The sequence below is a fragment of the Osmerus eperlanus genome, chromosome 9 (assembly GCF_963692335.1).
Source record: "Osmerus eperlanus chromosome 9, fOsmEpe2.1, whole genome shotgun sequence".
Lineage (NCBI taxonomy): Eukaryota > Metazoa > Chordata > Actinopteri > Osmeriformes > Osmeridae > Osmerus > Osmerus eperlanus.
This window is the reverse complement of record NC_085026.1, coordinates 13,852,146-13,867,633: the sequence shown is the minus strand read 5'-3', so window position 1 is coordinate 13,867,633 and position 15,488 is coordinate 13,852,146. Positions and strand designations below refer to the sequence as shown.

The window sequence follows — 15,488 nt, the reverse complement described above, 5'->3', positions numbered from 1 at the left end:
GTGAGAGCTGTGAGGTGGTCTCAGTCTAACTCCTAACTCTCTCCTGTCTCTGCGCAGTGGGTGGAGCCCCGAGGTCGTTGTGTTGCAACCCAACACTGCCAAGCAACGCGACAGGAGCATTCTGGGATAGGTGGAGCGGACAGGAGGTCCGCCCGATCAGGCGTCTCGCTGGACTGGATGATGGAGGTAAGAGCACGCCTGACAAACGTTCATTTGTGAGTCGCAGCGGAGCCACCTATCACAGGGAACGTGGGACGCCGTCCCCCAACCAGCTGTCAGTCTGGAGCCAGAGCCCCGCCCAGCCTCTTTCACCCTCAGCAGATCAGATATGCAAGTAGCTCTGTCAATGAGTTATTTTGACTGTTTTGTTGTGAAGGTCTTTCTCAACTATTCAAATCAACAATGCAAGGATGAGGGTTGGGTCCCGGTCTTGTTTAAGAATGTGTCAGGGGTGGTAGCTAGGTGCTGATGGCCAGTTAGGTGACGTAAACGGGTATCTGGAGTGTTTTAAGTTTTTTGTTTAACCAGTTCTGGAGAAACTCAAAATTGTAAAACACTTCTTTTGCAGAGTATCCCTCTTCCCCCTCTACTCCTCCTCTCCCTCTCTCTCTTTCCCTCTCTCTCCCCCTCTCTCCTCTCCCTCTCTCATGTTCCCCCTCTACTCCTCCTCTCCCTCTCTCCTCTCCCTCTCTCTCTTTCCCTCTCTCTCCCTCTCTCCCTCTCCACTCCTCTCCCTCTCTCCTCTCCCCCTCTACTCCTCCTCTCTCTCTCTCGCTCATCGCTCTCGCTCTCCTCTCCCCTCTACTCCTTCTCTCCCTCTCTCTCTCTCTTCTCTCTCTCTCTCTCTCTCTCTCTCTCTCTCTCTCTCTCTCTCTCTCTCTCTCTCTCTCTCTCTCTCTCTCTCTCTCTCTCTCTCTCTCTCTCTCTCCTCTCCCTCTCTCTCCTCTCCCCCTCTCCACTCCTCCCCTCCCAGCTTCAACCTTGTGTCTTTAAAATGACGTCCTGTGTGTTTATGCCAAGCTGTTGAAGCCACATGTGGAGACTCGTGCAGCCCCCCCCCCCCCTCCACACACACACACACACACATACACACATCCCACCTCAGGAAGGACATAAAAATGTTACACCATAGTTTCAGCGGACCGGTCCGTGATTGCTAGTATGACTTCATTCCTTACTTCACAGATTGGATGGCTTCCCAGCAGCCCCCCATAGAGTGCAAGTTAGTGACGGGTGCATTTCAATACTCTTAAGATGCTCCTCCCTTATTGCCTTTCTCTCATCTTAAGTAAACAGACGAGAGAAAGTTCCAGGGTTTAAGCTGAAGGAAAGGCGATGGGAGCAGAGAGAGCCACTGTAGCCTATTGGGACTCAGCCGAGGTCTTGGAAGCTGTACTGGGGGGGGGGGGGGGGGGGGGCTGGGTGAGGGTATGAGCTCACCTCATCAGAGCCCAGTGACTCATTCTTCTCTGCTCTCTGCTGGGCCTGTAAAGCCAAGGCTGGCCTGTTTTCTTGTACATAACGCTGGTTGTACTTTCCCCTCAAATTAGCTATTAGCTCTGATGTGTGTTTTGGCACGTGTTCGCTCTCTGAGGAAAGTCTGACTTTGCAGGGGTGGGGTGGGGGCCAGGCCAGGCCAGGCCAGGCCAGCTTAGGCTGGGATACGACATGGGCTAGGGTAGGACTTGGCTAGGGCTGGGCTGGGTTCTGGGTAGAAGACTTCCTGGGTGGCTGTGGACCTGAAGGGTCAGTCTGGACTGTGGAGGTAGGATCATAAAGTATTATTATCACGCATAGAACAGGAGCTGGGCATTCGTCAAGAGCTGGGGGCTGGGGGCGGCCAAAGGGAAGGGGCCCATCATTTTGTTCAGCTTGTGTAAATGTGAGGACCCACATTGAGGGCCAGAACACGAATGGCAGATTAGAAAAAGGAGTCTGCCAAAGTTACTGAGCACTCAGTTGAAAAGTGCAGCCTGTATTTTACAGGGGTAAGACTGTGGGTGTCTGTTTATACGTAGACGAGAACAGAATGGAACGGAACAGACTAGAAAACCGGGGAGTTGTCAACTGGCACACACAGGTCCACACCGTCACCAAGGCTGAACCTCTGGGACAGCACAGCTCTGCTGGCACCTGCCCAAATGTCCTTCCCTGTTTTTTTATTGTCATGTGTACATATATACACAGGGTGTGCACACAGTTCAGAGGAACGGTTATTGGTGAGCTTCCACGCTCACAATAGAAGGTGGGTGAAGAGGTAGGAGAGATTGAAGATCTCTCTCTCTCTCTCTCTCTCTCTCTCTCTCTCTCTCTCTCTCTCTCTCTCTCTCTCTCTCTCTCTGTCTCTGTCTCTGTCTCTCTCTGTCTCTTCTGTCTGTCTCTCTCGCTGTCTCTTCTGTCTGTCTCTCTCGCTGTCTCTCTCGCTGTCTCTCTCGCTGTCTCTCTCGCTGTCTCTCTTTCTCTGTCTCTCTTTCTCTCTCTGTCTCTTCTGTGTCTCTCTATCTCGCTGCTCCCAGGACATTTACAACATGTCCGACGCCAGGCCAGGGCAGTCCCCGGCAGTTCTGTTCCAGGGCAGTGTGCTGCCTCCCCAGCAGGCTGATGTGATGACTAACCCTCAGTGAGGCCCCAGGGGGATGGAATTCTCCAGTAGATATTACTGTGAATTTATGGCCATTATCAGAACGTTCGTGTTAATGTTCGCGTTCTATTGGCTGGTCAGGATTTCAATACCAGATGAGCCAATCTATGCACCTTCGTTGAGTTGCCAAGGTGCTGTCGCTGTAAGCAGGAAGTGAAAGGAGCCTCGTGACAGGAAGTGAGTTATTGTTGACCTGTTGTGTTCCTAACCACCCCTTCCTCAGCCTGTCACCGTCCAAAACAAAGCAGACCCTTACATCTGCCAGGACACCCAGCTACACTAAGCTCTATAAGCCCTATGTTCTAAATGTCGCCCTGGCCTGTCGGAATGTGATTGCAGCACGACAGAAACACTCCTGTCCGCAAGCCTACACAGCAGGATTGAGAGAGGGAGGAGGAGGAGGGAGAGGAGGGTGTGAGAAAGAGAGACAGAGAGAACCAGGAAGAGAGAGAGGGAGACGGGCAGGGAGATGGAGGGAGGGAGGGGGAGGGCACGAAGGGGGGCAGGCCGGGTGCAGGCCTTTCAAGGGCACAGCAACTGCATTTCTCCACACTGATCAGCCTATCAGACGATGAGTCTGTGTGATACCCTCACCCCCCCCCCCACCTCCCCACCACCACTACTAGAAAGCTAAAGTCCCCTTGTCACCTGCACCCACCTCCTTTACATGCCATCCCCAGTTTGGTCACGTGACACACACACCTACATTCTCTGCCCACCATAATAAGGCCTTCTGGGCTGTAGTGAACAATGCCTTATATGCACTTGTGCCTGTCAGAGCTAGAGTCTGTCTGGCTGTCCCACTGTGGCTATGTGTGTGTGTGTGTGTGTGTGTGTGTGTGTGTGTTTGATTGAGAGCATGCACACATCTTGGTCAGCTGAGTGCCCAGCTGTTCTCTCTGTTCCCATGATGTCAGAGGATGGCGACTGGAGGAACAGCAGAGGGAGGGTGAGGGAACAGCTGCAGTTGTTGTTGCCATTGGCAGGTCAAGAGGAACACACCTCATCTTGCAGCAAGCAGCTCTCCACAGAGAGAGTTGTGGTCTGCAGACACTCCTTCTGTACTCGCTAGCTGCTAGGATGCTGTCTCTAGAAGGATGTATGGAGTCAGGTGGCTGAGCGGTTAGGGAATTGGGCTAGTAATCAGAAGGTTGCCGGTTCGATTCTTGGCTGTGCAAAATGATGTTGTGTCCTTGGCCAAGGCACTTCACTTGTCCCTGTACTTACTGTAAGTCGCTCTGGATAAGAGCGTCTGCTAAATGGCTAAATGACTAAATGTAATGTAAATGTAATGTTGGTTTAGGGCAGACAGCCTCTTTGAGGGCAACCACCAAGAAGGCCTGTTACCCTGACCTAGCTACAGTAGCTAACTGCATGCCTAGGATGTTGTGAGCCAAAAACAGTTATTATGTTCCTAAATCTCCCTTCTTACTGCAAAATGTGTAATGTTACTTAAGGAATATCATTATTTATTTTTTGTGTAGCTCTTAAACTCAACTCAGTTTTCGCATGTCATGTAAAACGTATTGTAATCTGCAACCCAATGACCTCTTTTCTCCTCTCCTCCAGCCATGCACCTGAAGCCCCATCCTCATCTCCAGAAGAGTGAGCTGCGACTGGAGACCTGTCAGGACATCCAGCGGACCGGTCTTCACCACCAGGGGGCGATGAAGACTGAGTGGGGTCTCCTCCCGTCCTGCCCCCGCTCAGGCTCCACCAATCCCAGCCTGGCCTCTGGGGGGCGCAGCCCTCTCACTTTCATCTCCACCAATCACAACGTCAGCAGCAATGGTGGCCCCGCCTCCAGACTGAGCAGTATCTGGGCCCGTAGGAGCAAGTCCTCCCCTTCCTCGACCTCCTCATCCCAGAGCCCCGTCACCTTCACCTCCTCCCTGCTGCTGCTCACCTCTGGCCTGGACCACGAGGCCTCGTTCAGCCTGTACCAGGCCCAGTACCAGACCCAGGACGGGGAGGGGGAGGGGCCTCTGGACATCTGGGCCGTCATCAAGCCCGGCAACACCAAGGAGAAGATCGCCATCTTCGCCTCGCAGCAGTGTGGCGGCAGAGATAGCGGAGGCGAGCGAGATGGCAGTGATGGCAGTGGGGGAGAGGAGGAGGGAGGGGGTAGTGGGGGGGAAGGGGGAGAGGTGGCACAAGAGGCGCCGGACTGTGGGTTGGGTCCCGGTGGGCTGGCGGTGCGGACTGTGTCCATAAAGGTGAAGGGCTGCTGGGAAAGCGAGTGCTCGGTGGCCAAGCGGCGCCGGAGGTCCACTCACCACCAGGTCGTCCTCCGGGAGGGAGCCAGGCTGCTGGTTCCCCACACCCAGGGCTCCCGGGAGAGCAGCCCAGCCCGGGAGCCCCTCAGCCAGCCTCCTCTGTTGCCAGAGAGGGGGGTGTCTGTGGAGGAGCAGGACTGCCGGGTGAAGGAGGGAGAGACGGAGGAGGAGAGCGGGAAAACTCTGTCCGTGGTGGAGATGGTGGCCTTTCTAGAGCAGAGAGCCAGCGACCAGCTTGTGGACCCTAAGCCCGTGTCTTTACGCAGCTCCACCACCATCACCTTATCCAAGGTCCCCCCCACCTCCCTGGCCTCCGAGCTGCTGCCCAGAGACAACCCAGACGAGGAGGGGGAGAGTGTGCGCGTGTCCGACATGGTGGCCAAGCTGGAGTCTGAGTGCCTGAAGCGAAAGACCACGAGTGGGGACGTAGCGGGGGAGCTCTCCCGAAGCAACAGCCTGAGGAGGAGCGTAGGACGGGTGCTGCTAGCTGGGGCGGACGCATGCTCGGCCTCTACCCAGCCTCCAACCCCTCCCACCCAGCCCCAGGATCACACCGCCCCCAGCCCCCCAGAGAGCCCTGCGGGCCTCACGGTCAAACCCAGCAGCTGGTTTGAACCCCAGGTCTCTCTAGTCTCGGCCCTACCGTCTCCCAGTGTGGACCCAGCCTGTGGAGCCTCCATCCAGGCCAGAAAACCTGAAGATCCCAGCCTGGGGTCTGGAGGTCTGGAGGTCCTGACAGAGGGTGGGAGTGATCAGTCTGTGTTACCCCAGGCCCAGGCAAGCACAGACCCCACCAGGCAGAGAGAAGACGAGCCCCTACCTGGCATTCTGTTCTTCTCTAAGAAACCCTCGGCCCCTTCCTCTTACACACACTCCACCGAGCCCCACACGCTCACACTCCCGGACACAGTGACCATCCTGAAGCGTGCCACAGACCCCGAGCACTCAGAGACTCTGACCTCCGCCCCTGCTTCCCTCCCTCTCCCCACGCCCCTCTCCACCTTTCACCAGGAGGAGGAGAAAGAGGAGGAGGGAGAGGGGGAGGAAGGCTCGGGAGAGGAAGGCTCGGGAGAGGAGGAGGGCAGTGCGGGTCGTGAGGCTGTGCCTTTCCCCCTGCGTCGCATGGTGTCTCACGAGTTCCTGGAGGTGAGGTTTAAGATCCAGCTGCTCCTGGAGCCGCAGCAGTACCTGGCCTTCCTGCCGCACCACGTCCTGCTCAAGATCTTCTCCCTGCTTCCCACTCAGGCCCTGGCCGCCCTCAAGTGCTCCTGCCACTACTTCAAGTTCGTCATCGAGAGCTACGGCGTGCGCCCCGCGGACTCTCGCTGGGTGTGCGACCCCCGCTACAAGGACGACCCCTGTAAGCAGTGCAAGAGGCGGTACGGCCGCGGGGACGTGTCCCTGTGCCGCTGGCACCATAAGCCCTACTGCCAGGCCATGCCCTACGGGCCGGGCTACTGGATGTGTTGCCACGGCTCCCACAAAGACACGCCCGGGTGCAACGTGGGTCTCCATGACAACCGTTGGGTGCCGGCCTTTCACAGTATAAACATGCCAATCTATAAGAGGGTCAGGGACTCTGAGGAAGAGGCCTAGGGGACGACTGGCTGACTGACCCTTCTGGGTGCTTTGTTTCTGCCTTGGAAGGCTTGATCAATATGAGTGTGTTTGCCGGAGTGTGTGTGTGTAAGTGGATGTGTGTGTTTGGGTGGCCCGTTATATATTGCCATATATGTGCATGTGCATTTACTAGTGGGAGTCTTGTCTTGAGTGCAACCAGGTTTCCTGTACTGATACTGATGATGAGGATGATGATGAGGAGGAATCGCTGGATCTGTTCTAAATATCCCTCGCCCCACCCCCTAACCTGACCCAGCCCTGCCCTGCTCTGCCCTTCCCCACATCTCTAGCCCTCAGGTCCTCTGAGATTGTCAGCACTTTAACCCATTCAAGAATCCTCCAGCCTCAGAAGATTTCTGTCAGGGTATTTTTATTATCTTGCTTCACGTTTTTAATTTTTTTTTTAGGGGGATTTAATTCTGATTGCTAAAGCTGTATGGAGGAGTTGTAGGGAGGTTTCTCTTCCAGCTCCAGACGCTTGGGACCTCTGCCTCGTGAGGCAGTCAGTATGGCTGCTGCACGGAGAGATCAGAACCTCTGGAGGCAGGTCTGCCGGCTGTGTGCTGTCTACCCAGAGACCCAGGCACTAGTGTGAGTTACTGTGTGTCTGTGGTGCTGGGGATGGCAGCGTCTGGTGCCCTGGTCCAGCCATAATGTCAATCAGCTACCACACATCCCACCTTCCTCTGTTGGGACACCTAGGTGAGGCTGATGTAGGATTGCTCGGTCCTGCTAACACCCAAATCTCTTAATGTTTTGAACAAACTGCAAAACAGACTGAAGGCCCAGGGAGGTTCTCCCCATTAGTCTGCCAGCAAGATGATTCCGTATCAGAACATCAGTGTTGATCAGTTTTGTGGTTGGCATGGTGGGATGGTAAGCTTTGGAGACACCCCAGTGGGTAACTATACCCATCTCTGTATTTCGAGTGGAGGGGTCCGAGCAGGGGGGGTTATGTGTTTTGATGGGAGCCTCGGTTGGGACCCAGGTTGTGTTTACATGTGTAAATAAAGAGTCCTATATCTACAGCAGAGTGAGGAACCTCTCCACAGCAGTGATCTGACTTGAATGCATTCATCTTATCAGTTGGTTTGAAATAAATACTTTTTTTTTTTTTCCTTCTCTCACCCTGTCATGCATATATTTATGAATCGGATGGTTGTTTTGCTGTTATGGGATGGAATTTTCTGTTGTTTAAACTCTGGTCTCTCTCTGCTGGGTGTCATCTTGCTTTACTTTGATGATGATATCTCCTTGTGCTGTTTTCCTCCAATGGAAAGGATAGGCCTCGGCACCTGGTCTTTACAATGACTTTAACTGGACAATTTTTAGAACAAAAGAGAATAAGGAGGACTGTATATGGGGGGGAAAACTGTTATTTTTCCTATTTTAAAGTTTGTTATACAATCCCTGCTGTCCGTAATTTTACTCCAATAAAGCGCATTATTTTAGGTTTTATGTTCCTGTAAAACTGCTCTGCTGTTTATTCTCTCAGTCTGAACTGTGGCGAGGTCTCTGTGCCTAAGACAACTTACGAATACACCCCCTAACAAGTCTATGCATAGTTCCTGTCGTTGTAGTGGAAGTGAAAGCTGTTCAGACATTCGATGTGTCTACTGCAGTACAGGGTTCCCGCAGGGTCTTAAAAAGTTAAACATTCTGAACTTTAAATTTAAGGCCTTAAAACATCTTAACTGCCAGATGGACTTGGACTTATAAATGAAACTGATAAAAGGTCAATTTAAGACTTGGTTACGTCTTTCCTGGTGGGACAGCTGGGTACCTGGAAAGACAGTCGGCAGAGAGGATCTGGGGAGTGCGCTGTGGCTACAGGGATCTGGGCCCACGGATGTGTTTGGCACTATGCTCTGTGCTGGTTTTGAAACCAGGTTGTTGTGGTGTAGGCCTTTGTTCTCAACCCACTACACCACAGGGTCCCCCTTCAATATACTTGTAAATAACATTTATATTACTTAACTGATATCAGTTAAATTAATTATCAATTGGTTTGAGTGAGATTTGAACCAGGGGTACCGTGTTTGGCAGTAGACTCGATGGTACACATGCTGAGCCACAGAGGTTTCCTGCAACGGTACCTTCTACAAGATGGTGTAATTGCCCTTATGACACTACTAAATGCCAATGAACAACAAACGTTTTGTTTGCCAAGTTATAAAACAGAATACTGATATGACCTGAAACTGTTGTCTGTTTTACAGATGAATGCTATGCCTACCACTGGACTTGCATTTATAGAGATTCTCCATCAAAATTATATCTTGTCGCTACGAACAAGGACGATGTAGCTCTAGAGCCCCTTTCCTGGCAGGATTGGCAGGTAAAGTTAAGTGGCGTTTCACAACATGGGAAATCATGGCTGCAAGCCTAAATGCAAGAGAAAGGGAAGGTTTTTCCTTTCCAGAACGTGACTCAATAAAGAACATGGAAACGTTTCTACCATTCTATTCTTGTGCTCTACACACCGGTTGGTGGAGGTGGTGGGTGTTTCTTTTGGGGGGTGGGGACTCTGGCTAGAACAACTGATGGGGTGTGGGGGTGTGTGCTGCATACTCTGGTCTCTAGTGAGGTTTAGATTTCAGTGTTTCTCATTGAAGAGGGCCAGCACTCCTATAATCATTGTCATATGTGCATAGCCACTGACATGTAACAGTGACGCAACATCGTTTTATTCAAAGGTTTTTCAGTCAATTTCTATTAGGTCCTACAATGAGATAGTAGTGATAATCATATGAATCACAGAACATTGGAGACTTTTAAAAGATACTAAAAAGACCACAGGTTTGAATCAGATGTTTATGTCAACAAAAACAAGTATTAATCCATTCACACATTTTACTAGTATTATACAAGATCCTTGCAAAGGTCTTTTCTATTCAAATATTGCTTTGGGTGACATTTATACTGTAAATGCCGAGTGTGCATAATTCAACATGTTTTGAAAGGCATTCCACACAAATCCCTAGCTAAAATAACAGAAGAACCCAACCGAGTTGCCATGTTGTTCCAGAATGCTGGGACAGGACTAGCTATGAGGTGGTGATGCCATGGTGTTCCAGAATGCTGGGACAGGACTAGCTATGAAGTGGTGACAGGGAAAGTGACAGAGGTGTCACTGTTTTCAAAGTTCTGAAGTGCTGTAAATAGTCAAGAATAAAAAAACGAAAACATCAGATTCAGAGGATAAAACGGCATGTAAGATGTTCTGTCTGTCTAACTGCTAAACCAAAAATTACATTTTTAGGCACCCATTTTCCCATGAAAATATAAAAGAAACACCTGGGGTGGTATTTCAGATCCACAAGATGAGACATGTCTCTCCTTTTGATGCATTTTTGCAAATCCGAAATACATTCCCAAAACATACGGTACCTCCGTGGTGTCTGTCAGTTGGTATGATTTAGGTAGCTTCCTTGGGGCTGTTTAGAGCCATCTTTAAGACTCACAGACCCTCCATTCCACAAGCCCACTGGCACATCTGCTTCCAGCTTCAGGCTACATCGCTACTTCTAAGGGGTTAGCCCGACCTTGTCAGTGAAGAGCAACAACCTTGTATGTTTTCACCCAAAAACCGATCTAGTAAACCAGATTTGTGTTATGAGCTTGATGGTGAGCTATATTTGATCAGTTACAACTGGGACAGCAGTAAAAGACTTACAAGATGGTAACCCTCTCTCCTGGAACAGTAAAATAATATGATTGTTACTCTTACTCTTAATGGTCAGCCATCTGTCCTGTCCCATTAGGATCAGGTTTTGTAAACAACATGTAAAAGGTAAAGTCAACTGTAAAACAAAAAGTGCCACGTCATATTCAAGTGAGGACACGTCCAGCCAGAAAGTTCCTTGTTTGGCTTTAGTCTGACAACTGAACTTTCCATAACCTCTTCAAATATCATATGAAGAGACAAACCAAATAAACTGGAAAGATTTCAAGACTAAGGAACATGATGAACAATTAACACATTTTGACATCCAATCACATGCATCTCCTGACCGACAACTTACTCATTCCTATTTGCATGTTTAAGGAGTAACAGGAAATGATGGCATCAGTCCAGCAGATCCTCTTTCAGCCTATGAGGGTGTTGCAGAAGGAGCAGAATAAGATTCCTACATTGTGACACACCAGCTCGTAAGTCCTTAGGGGCCTGACCATCTACAAAGTGAAACAGAGTTGGAGACCACCTGCCATGCTCTCATTCGCTCTCTCCACTATAAAGGCCTTCGTCCAAACAGGTTAATAGTCAGAGCCCCAGACAAACACTACTACTTCAGAGACACTCATCTGCCATCAAGCCTACAAAGTGTTCAGTCATGCAGGCTAGTAGAAACTAACTCTCTCTTCCCTTCTTAGTGTGTAGGTTAGGACAGGGTAAGATGAGCTACAGCAAAGCAGATCATGCTAGGCCAGGCCAGACCAAAGAACATAAGGCCATGTCAGGTTGGCTCTGTATGAGTATGTTGTTGCATAGCTTCAACCAGCCAAGACCTGGTCCAAGGTCACTTCATTGACCAGCCGATCAGAATCTACTGTAGTTCTAGAACAGAGCCCAGCAGCTCTTGAGCGACAGTACACAACAACCTGTTTCTGGTCCAGCCCAGCCTAGCTGGTCTCCCAGTCAGCGCTGGCCTGTGTAGGCCCTGAACCAGGAGGTGACAGAGGCCGCGGCGGAGGAGATCATGCCCCCAGCGTTGGCCCCGGGCTGGGACACCTGCATGGCCGTGCTCTGGGACAGGTCCATGGGCTGGGAGGGGATGTCGCAGAAGCGGGGGCTTGGAACCGTCTCCCAGTCTGTCCCCAGGTCCGTCTCCTCATCCGTTACCGCCTCCTCGCCACTCTCCTCCGCAGGCCCGGCCGCCTCCGGCTCAACAAACTCCATGGAGTCTTCCAGGTCAGCACTGACTTCGTACGGACCCGTCCTGGGTGACGAGAAAGACATATGGCCAAAATATAAACAACCATAAAAGGGGTAGAAGAGAGCTGGACCGTGGCCATAAAAAAGAGAGTTAGCCTGAAGTTACCTCCCCAGGTTCCTGTTGTCAGGGGAGACCAGGAACATGATGTTCCTAAGGGTGTGGTGGGGATGCAGCAGTTCACTGTCCACATGCTGCAGGAGAACACCCACACACAGGTTAGTGACTGTAAAGCCCTTCAGCCAGGGCTATGATCTCAAACACTCACAGTACACACAGGTACCTGGGAGAAGCACAGGTGCAGGATGTTGGTGTTGAGCTTGGTGAGAGCCCTAGTGAAGCGGTATCTACTCAAGTTGTCACCACAGAACTCACTAGGAGACAAGACAGGCAGAATACACAATTCAGTCATTGCATTAGTTTCCGAGAACTACAAAATACCTGAAAGACATGTAACTACAAAATACCTGAAAGACATGTATCCAGATCTAACACAGACAATTGTCAATTTTTATAACTAAACAAGCATATTTTTGGAACCAAAAATAAAGGCACGTCATGGTAAGTTTTCAAACATGAAAAGCTTAGACCCCCATTGTTTTTAACCGGGCAAACTACACAGAATGTGCCAGTCACATGACACAAAGAGTAAGATCAGCATTAAATCTATCATACAGCTGTCAAGCATTAACTTCTAGAGCTCGCCTTGAAGAAATACTTTGTGCTTCGGTTCAGGGAACATTCCATCAGATAACATCCTAACCTGTTGCAGAGCTTCTTAGGAAGATTGACATCCAGAATATGTGACAGGATGTTGACAAGCTGGGTGGCGTAGCAAAGGGCAGCACTGATGGTGTGGGCCGGGTTTATGTGGTCCAACTCTACCAGGAAACACAGCAGCACCACACATGAAGTCCTTCACAGAATGATCAACTTTGCAGAAGCATCAGTATGTGGCCAATAGGGACTATAAGCAGCCTACCACTAACATGGATGTTTCGTAATCAGCATACTTATTGCTATTGAAAACAGTTAGAGTAGGGGGTTAAGTCACCAAGTTCCCTCGCCCATTCTTATTTGTGCCCTATCATCCTACCTGGCCCCTCATTGGTGCTCTTTTCCTCCACCCAGGTGTAGTAGGCTGAGCAGTCTCCGTTGCTAGGCAGGGTGACAGGTGGGCCAGTGATGCTGATGCTGGTCTCTCCATTCTGGTCATCCCAGATCCAACGGCCAGACAGGTAGGTGGTCCTCCTGGCCTCCGCCAGCTCGCTTACTGTGCTGGAGGTCAGCGCAAGGTCACACTCTGCAGCCACGTCCGCAGGGTCCCTGATGGAAACACGCAGGGGCAAAAACATCAGCTGAAGCCCAACACTGAATATTCCTTTGGTCAGGTCTGAGTGTGTGTGTGTGTGTGTGTGTGGGAGAGTGTTACACAGAGAGAGATAGTTACATAGAGAGAGAGAGATAGATACACAGAGAGAGAGATAGTTACACACAGAGAGAGAGAGATAGTTAGAGAGAGAGATAGTTACACACACAGAGAGAGAGATAGTTAGAGAGAGAGAGTGATAGTTACACAGAGAGATAGTTACACACACAGAGAGAGAGATAGTTACAGAGAGAGAGATAGTTACAGAGAGAGATAGTTGTATGTCTGTAGGTCCCTGCTGACCTGCTGCCCTGCTTGTCCTCCTGAGTGAGGAAGATGTGCGTGGTGAGCTCCAGGATGTGTCCCCTGCGGACCTCCGCCAGGAGCTCCAGCCGGGCCTGCAGCTCACGGCCCCTCTTCTCCAGCAGCTCCCCCAGGCGCCGGTTGTGCCGGTCAATCTTGTCCCTCTTCTCCTGGTGGCGGCTGGCCCGGCGCTGCAGCCTCTGGCTCTCCTCCTGGGAGCGCAGCTGCAGCTCTTTACCTGGGAGAGGGGGGAGTTGTAGTCCTTGTGATAAGATGTCAATTCTGGAGAAGGCAGGCCGGAAGGAGTCACGACAAAGGAAAGGAGTTGACTTTGGTTTATTAGTCAAGCGGCCCGGATCAAACCATCAGTTCAAGACAAACTGATGGCATGAGTGAAAACTCTCTCTTACAAGAGTGCTTAAAAACATGAGTTTGACAGTACAGATATAGAATGCACAGAATTGCTTCCTTAACGGGTCTTCAGTGGTCAGTGTATTGACACACTAGAACGTTCAGCAGGTGACGTGGTCGTTAATCACATAAGCCCTATTTGTACATGATTTTCCTTACTGTCTCCCCACTGTCTGGACTGCATGCTATATTCTGCTCAGAGGGAGGATCGCTGCATGACCTCTTGACCTTACCGAGACACAAGCTGTACATGTACCCAGAAACTCTGCCTTACACCTTGTATTAGTGTAGTTACTAGTAAAGCTACGACAAGTTGTCTTGTTACTTATCACCTGTTGCTGCTGACAGGGCTGTCACTTACCACTCTTGACCTCCTCGTTCCCTCCACAGATAGCCTCCTTTAGTTGCTCAATCTTCATCTTGCACGACATAATCTTCCATTTCTGAAGGAAACAATTACCCCAACAAATCAGTAGGAGAAAATGTGAAGAAGACTATTTGTTTGGGTGTCTAAATAAACCTACCAGCTGGTCAGCCTGAACCTTTCTATCCATGGCTGTGATAACACTGTGAAAAGAGGGCAGTGTTATGGAAGAAAATGAAGGTGAAAGTGTAAAATCCACTACAATATTAAACTAACTTGTTGACAAAGCTACAGTACCTCTGTTGAAGTTGTTCTTTCTCCTTCCTCAGCAGTTTGAGTTTCTCTAATTTTTCGGTGTAACTGCAAAGATAAATTCAATTTGGTATAACTTTCTCCCAGTTTTCTCACGTTAAAGATACATAAATACCTTTGAGTGGCCGGGTAACTCACAGTTTCACTAAACCTAGTTTATACAATGGTATAAAATAACTTATTCACACAAAATAAACCATTGTAAGCCATTGCAGTACATAAGATATTATGTGTCTGCTAACATTCTCGACGGGACCATGCTGTCAGCTACGCATGCCATGATGGTGATTTTTGGTTTCATTTGTCAGCTAGCTAACTAGCTTAAGACGATACTGTGCCTGAACTGTAAAAGTTACATAGCAAGCTAACTGGCTAGCTACAATAAGAGGACATTGGTTACATTGTCTGTGACACATACGTATTGGGCTACAGCACTTCTAACTTTAATGATAAAATAAAGTAAATTGTCGTAATATTTAGTAAACAACAACCGAAGAAGCTAGCTAGTACTGCTAACTAGCTAACCAGCTAGCTATCTTGTGTGTTTATGCTGGTAAGCCATTGTGTTGCTGACATTTAGATGGGGTTAGCGATTTCCCCTGAAACAAGCCGATTGACTTTTTGTCTCATTTGTTTAGTGTTCATTTTGTGAATGTCATCACCCACCGTTCTGGGTTTCTACCGTCAAAGTACACGAAGTCCCCTGCCTGGATACATCTGGCACAGGTCAGCCTGCGCCTGGCTGTGTTGCAGAGTGGGCATCTCTCCACAGCGACGTAGAGGCCCTCCGCATCGTCCACAGACTCCACCATGAGAGATCCGGGGGATCCCGCGGTGGTCGTTGCGTAGAGGTGATGAGAACGGAGTGGCGGTCGACCACCAGGTAATGCCCCGGCGGAGGTCCCCTCACTAGGGCAAGTAGCCCTTAATTCAGCTCCAGCAGCAGAAGCCATCTAGGCTAGCTTGCTAACTAAACCAAGTCTGTTAGTTTCGCAATTAGGAAGCACTAACAATATGCTTTTCCTGTGGTATGCTTCAGACCACCAGTTGTCATTTCTTTATATAAGTTCTTTCGATATATATTTACTACGGTTTGGCCGTCTTCATATCAGAATATTTGGCCTGGGAAGGAGAAAAATATGTAGGCTAGGATCAGTTCTCAACGGAGCCCCTGTCGCGCTATCTGCCTGCTTCTTTAAACCACGTGACACGGTTTGTTTATGTAGCTACGTCATTATTGGGTGGAGATTACCATATG

At 50.0% G+C, this 15,488-nt stretch overlaps 2 protein-coding genes across 2 annotated transcripts in view; one reads left to right on the top strand and one right to left on the bottom strand.

Moving 5' to 3' along the window:
- The window catches only part of fbxo34 (F-box protein 34), a 13,133-nt gene extending 4,143 nt beyond the window's left edge, over positions 1–8,990 (top strand). Inside the window, exons 2-3 of the mRNA XM_062469350.1 lie at positions 58–186; positions 4,211–8,990. Of these exons, the coding sequence (XP_062325334.1) occupies positions 4,213–6,513 (2,301 nt within the window). The 5' untranslated portion in view covers positions 58–186; positions 4,211–4,212 and the 3' untranslated portion in view covers positions 6,514–8,990. The remainder of the gene's footprint in view (positions 1–57; positions 187–4,210) is intronic.
- A 188-nt stretch (positions 8,991–9,178) lies between these two features.
- Positions 9,179–15,425, bottom strand: atg14 (autophagy related 14). Its single transcript, XM_062470219.1, has 11 exons — positions 14,897–15,425; positions 14,216–14,278; positions 14,079–14,121; positions 13,916–13,997; positions 13,144–13,381; positions 12,568–12,797; positions 12,235–12,352; positions 11,755–11,845; positions 11,580–11,665; positions 10,468–11,477; positions 9,179–10,415 (listed from the first exon to the last, which is right to left on the bottom strand). Exons 1-10 carry the CDS (start codon positions 15,181–15,183, stop codon positions 11,177–11,179), a joined length of 1,539 nt encoding a protein of 512 aa, XP_062326203.1. The 5' UTR covers positions 15,184–15,425; the 3' UTR covers positions 9,179–10,415; positions 10,468–11,176.
- Between the last annotated feature and the right edge of the window lie 63 nt (positions 15,426–15,488).

What these genes read in the sequence shown, in the direction of transcription:
- atg14 (XM_062470219.1), bottom strand. Translation starts at nt 15,183, where the DNA reads ATGGCTTCTGCTGCTGGAGCTGAATTAAGGGCTACTTGCCCTAGTGAG. An exon ending in AGGTTCAGGCTGACCAGCTG is followed by an intron (nt 13,998 to 14,078) that starts GTAGGTTTATTT and finishes TGTTTCCTTCAG; the next exon opens with AAATGGAAGATTATGTCGTG. An exon ending in GACAACAGGAACCTGGGGAG is followed by an intron (nt 11,478 to 11,579) that starts GTAACTTCAGGC and finishes CTCGTCACCCAG; the next exon opens with GACGGGTCCGTACGAAGTCA.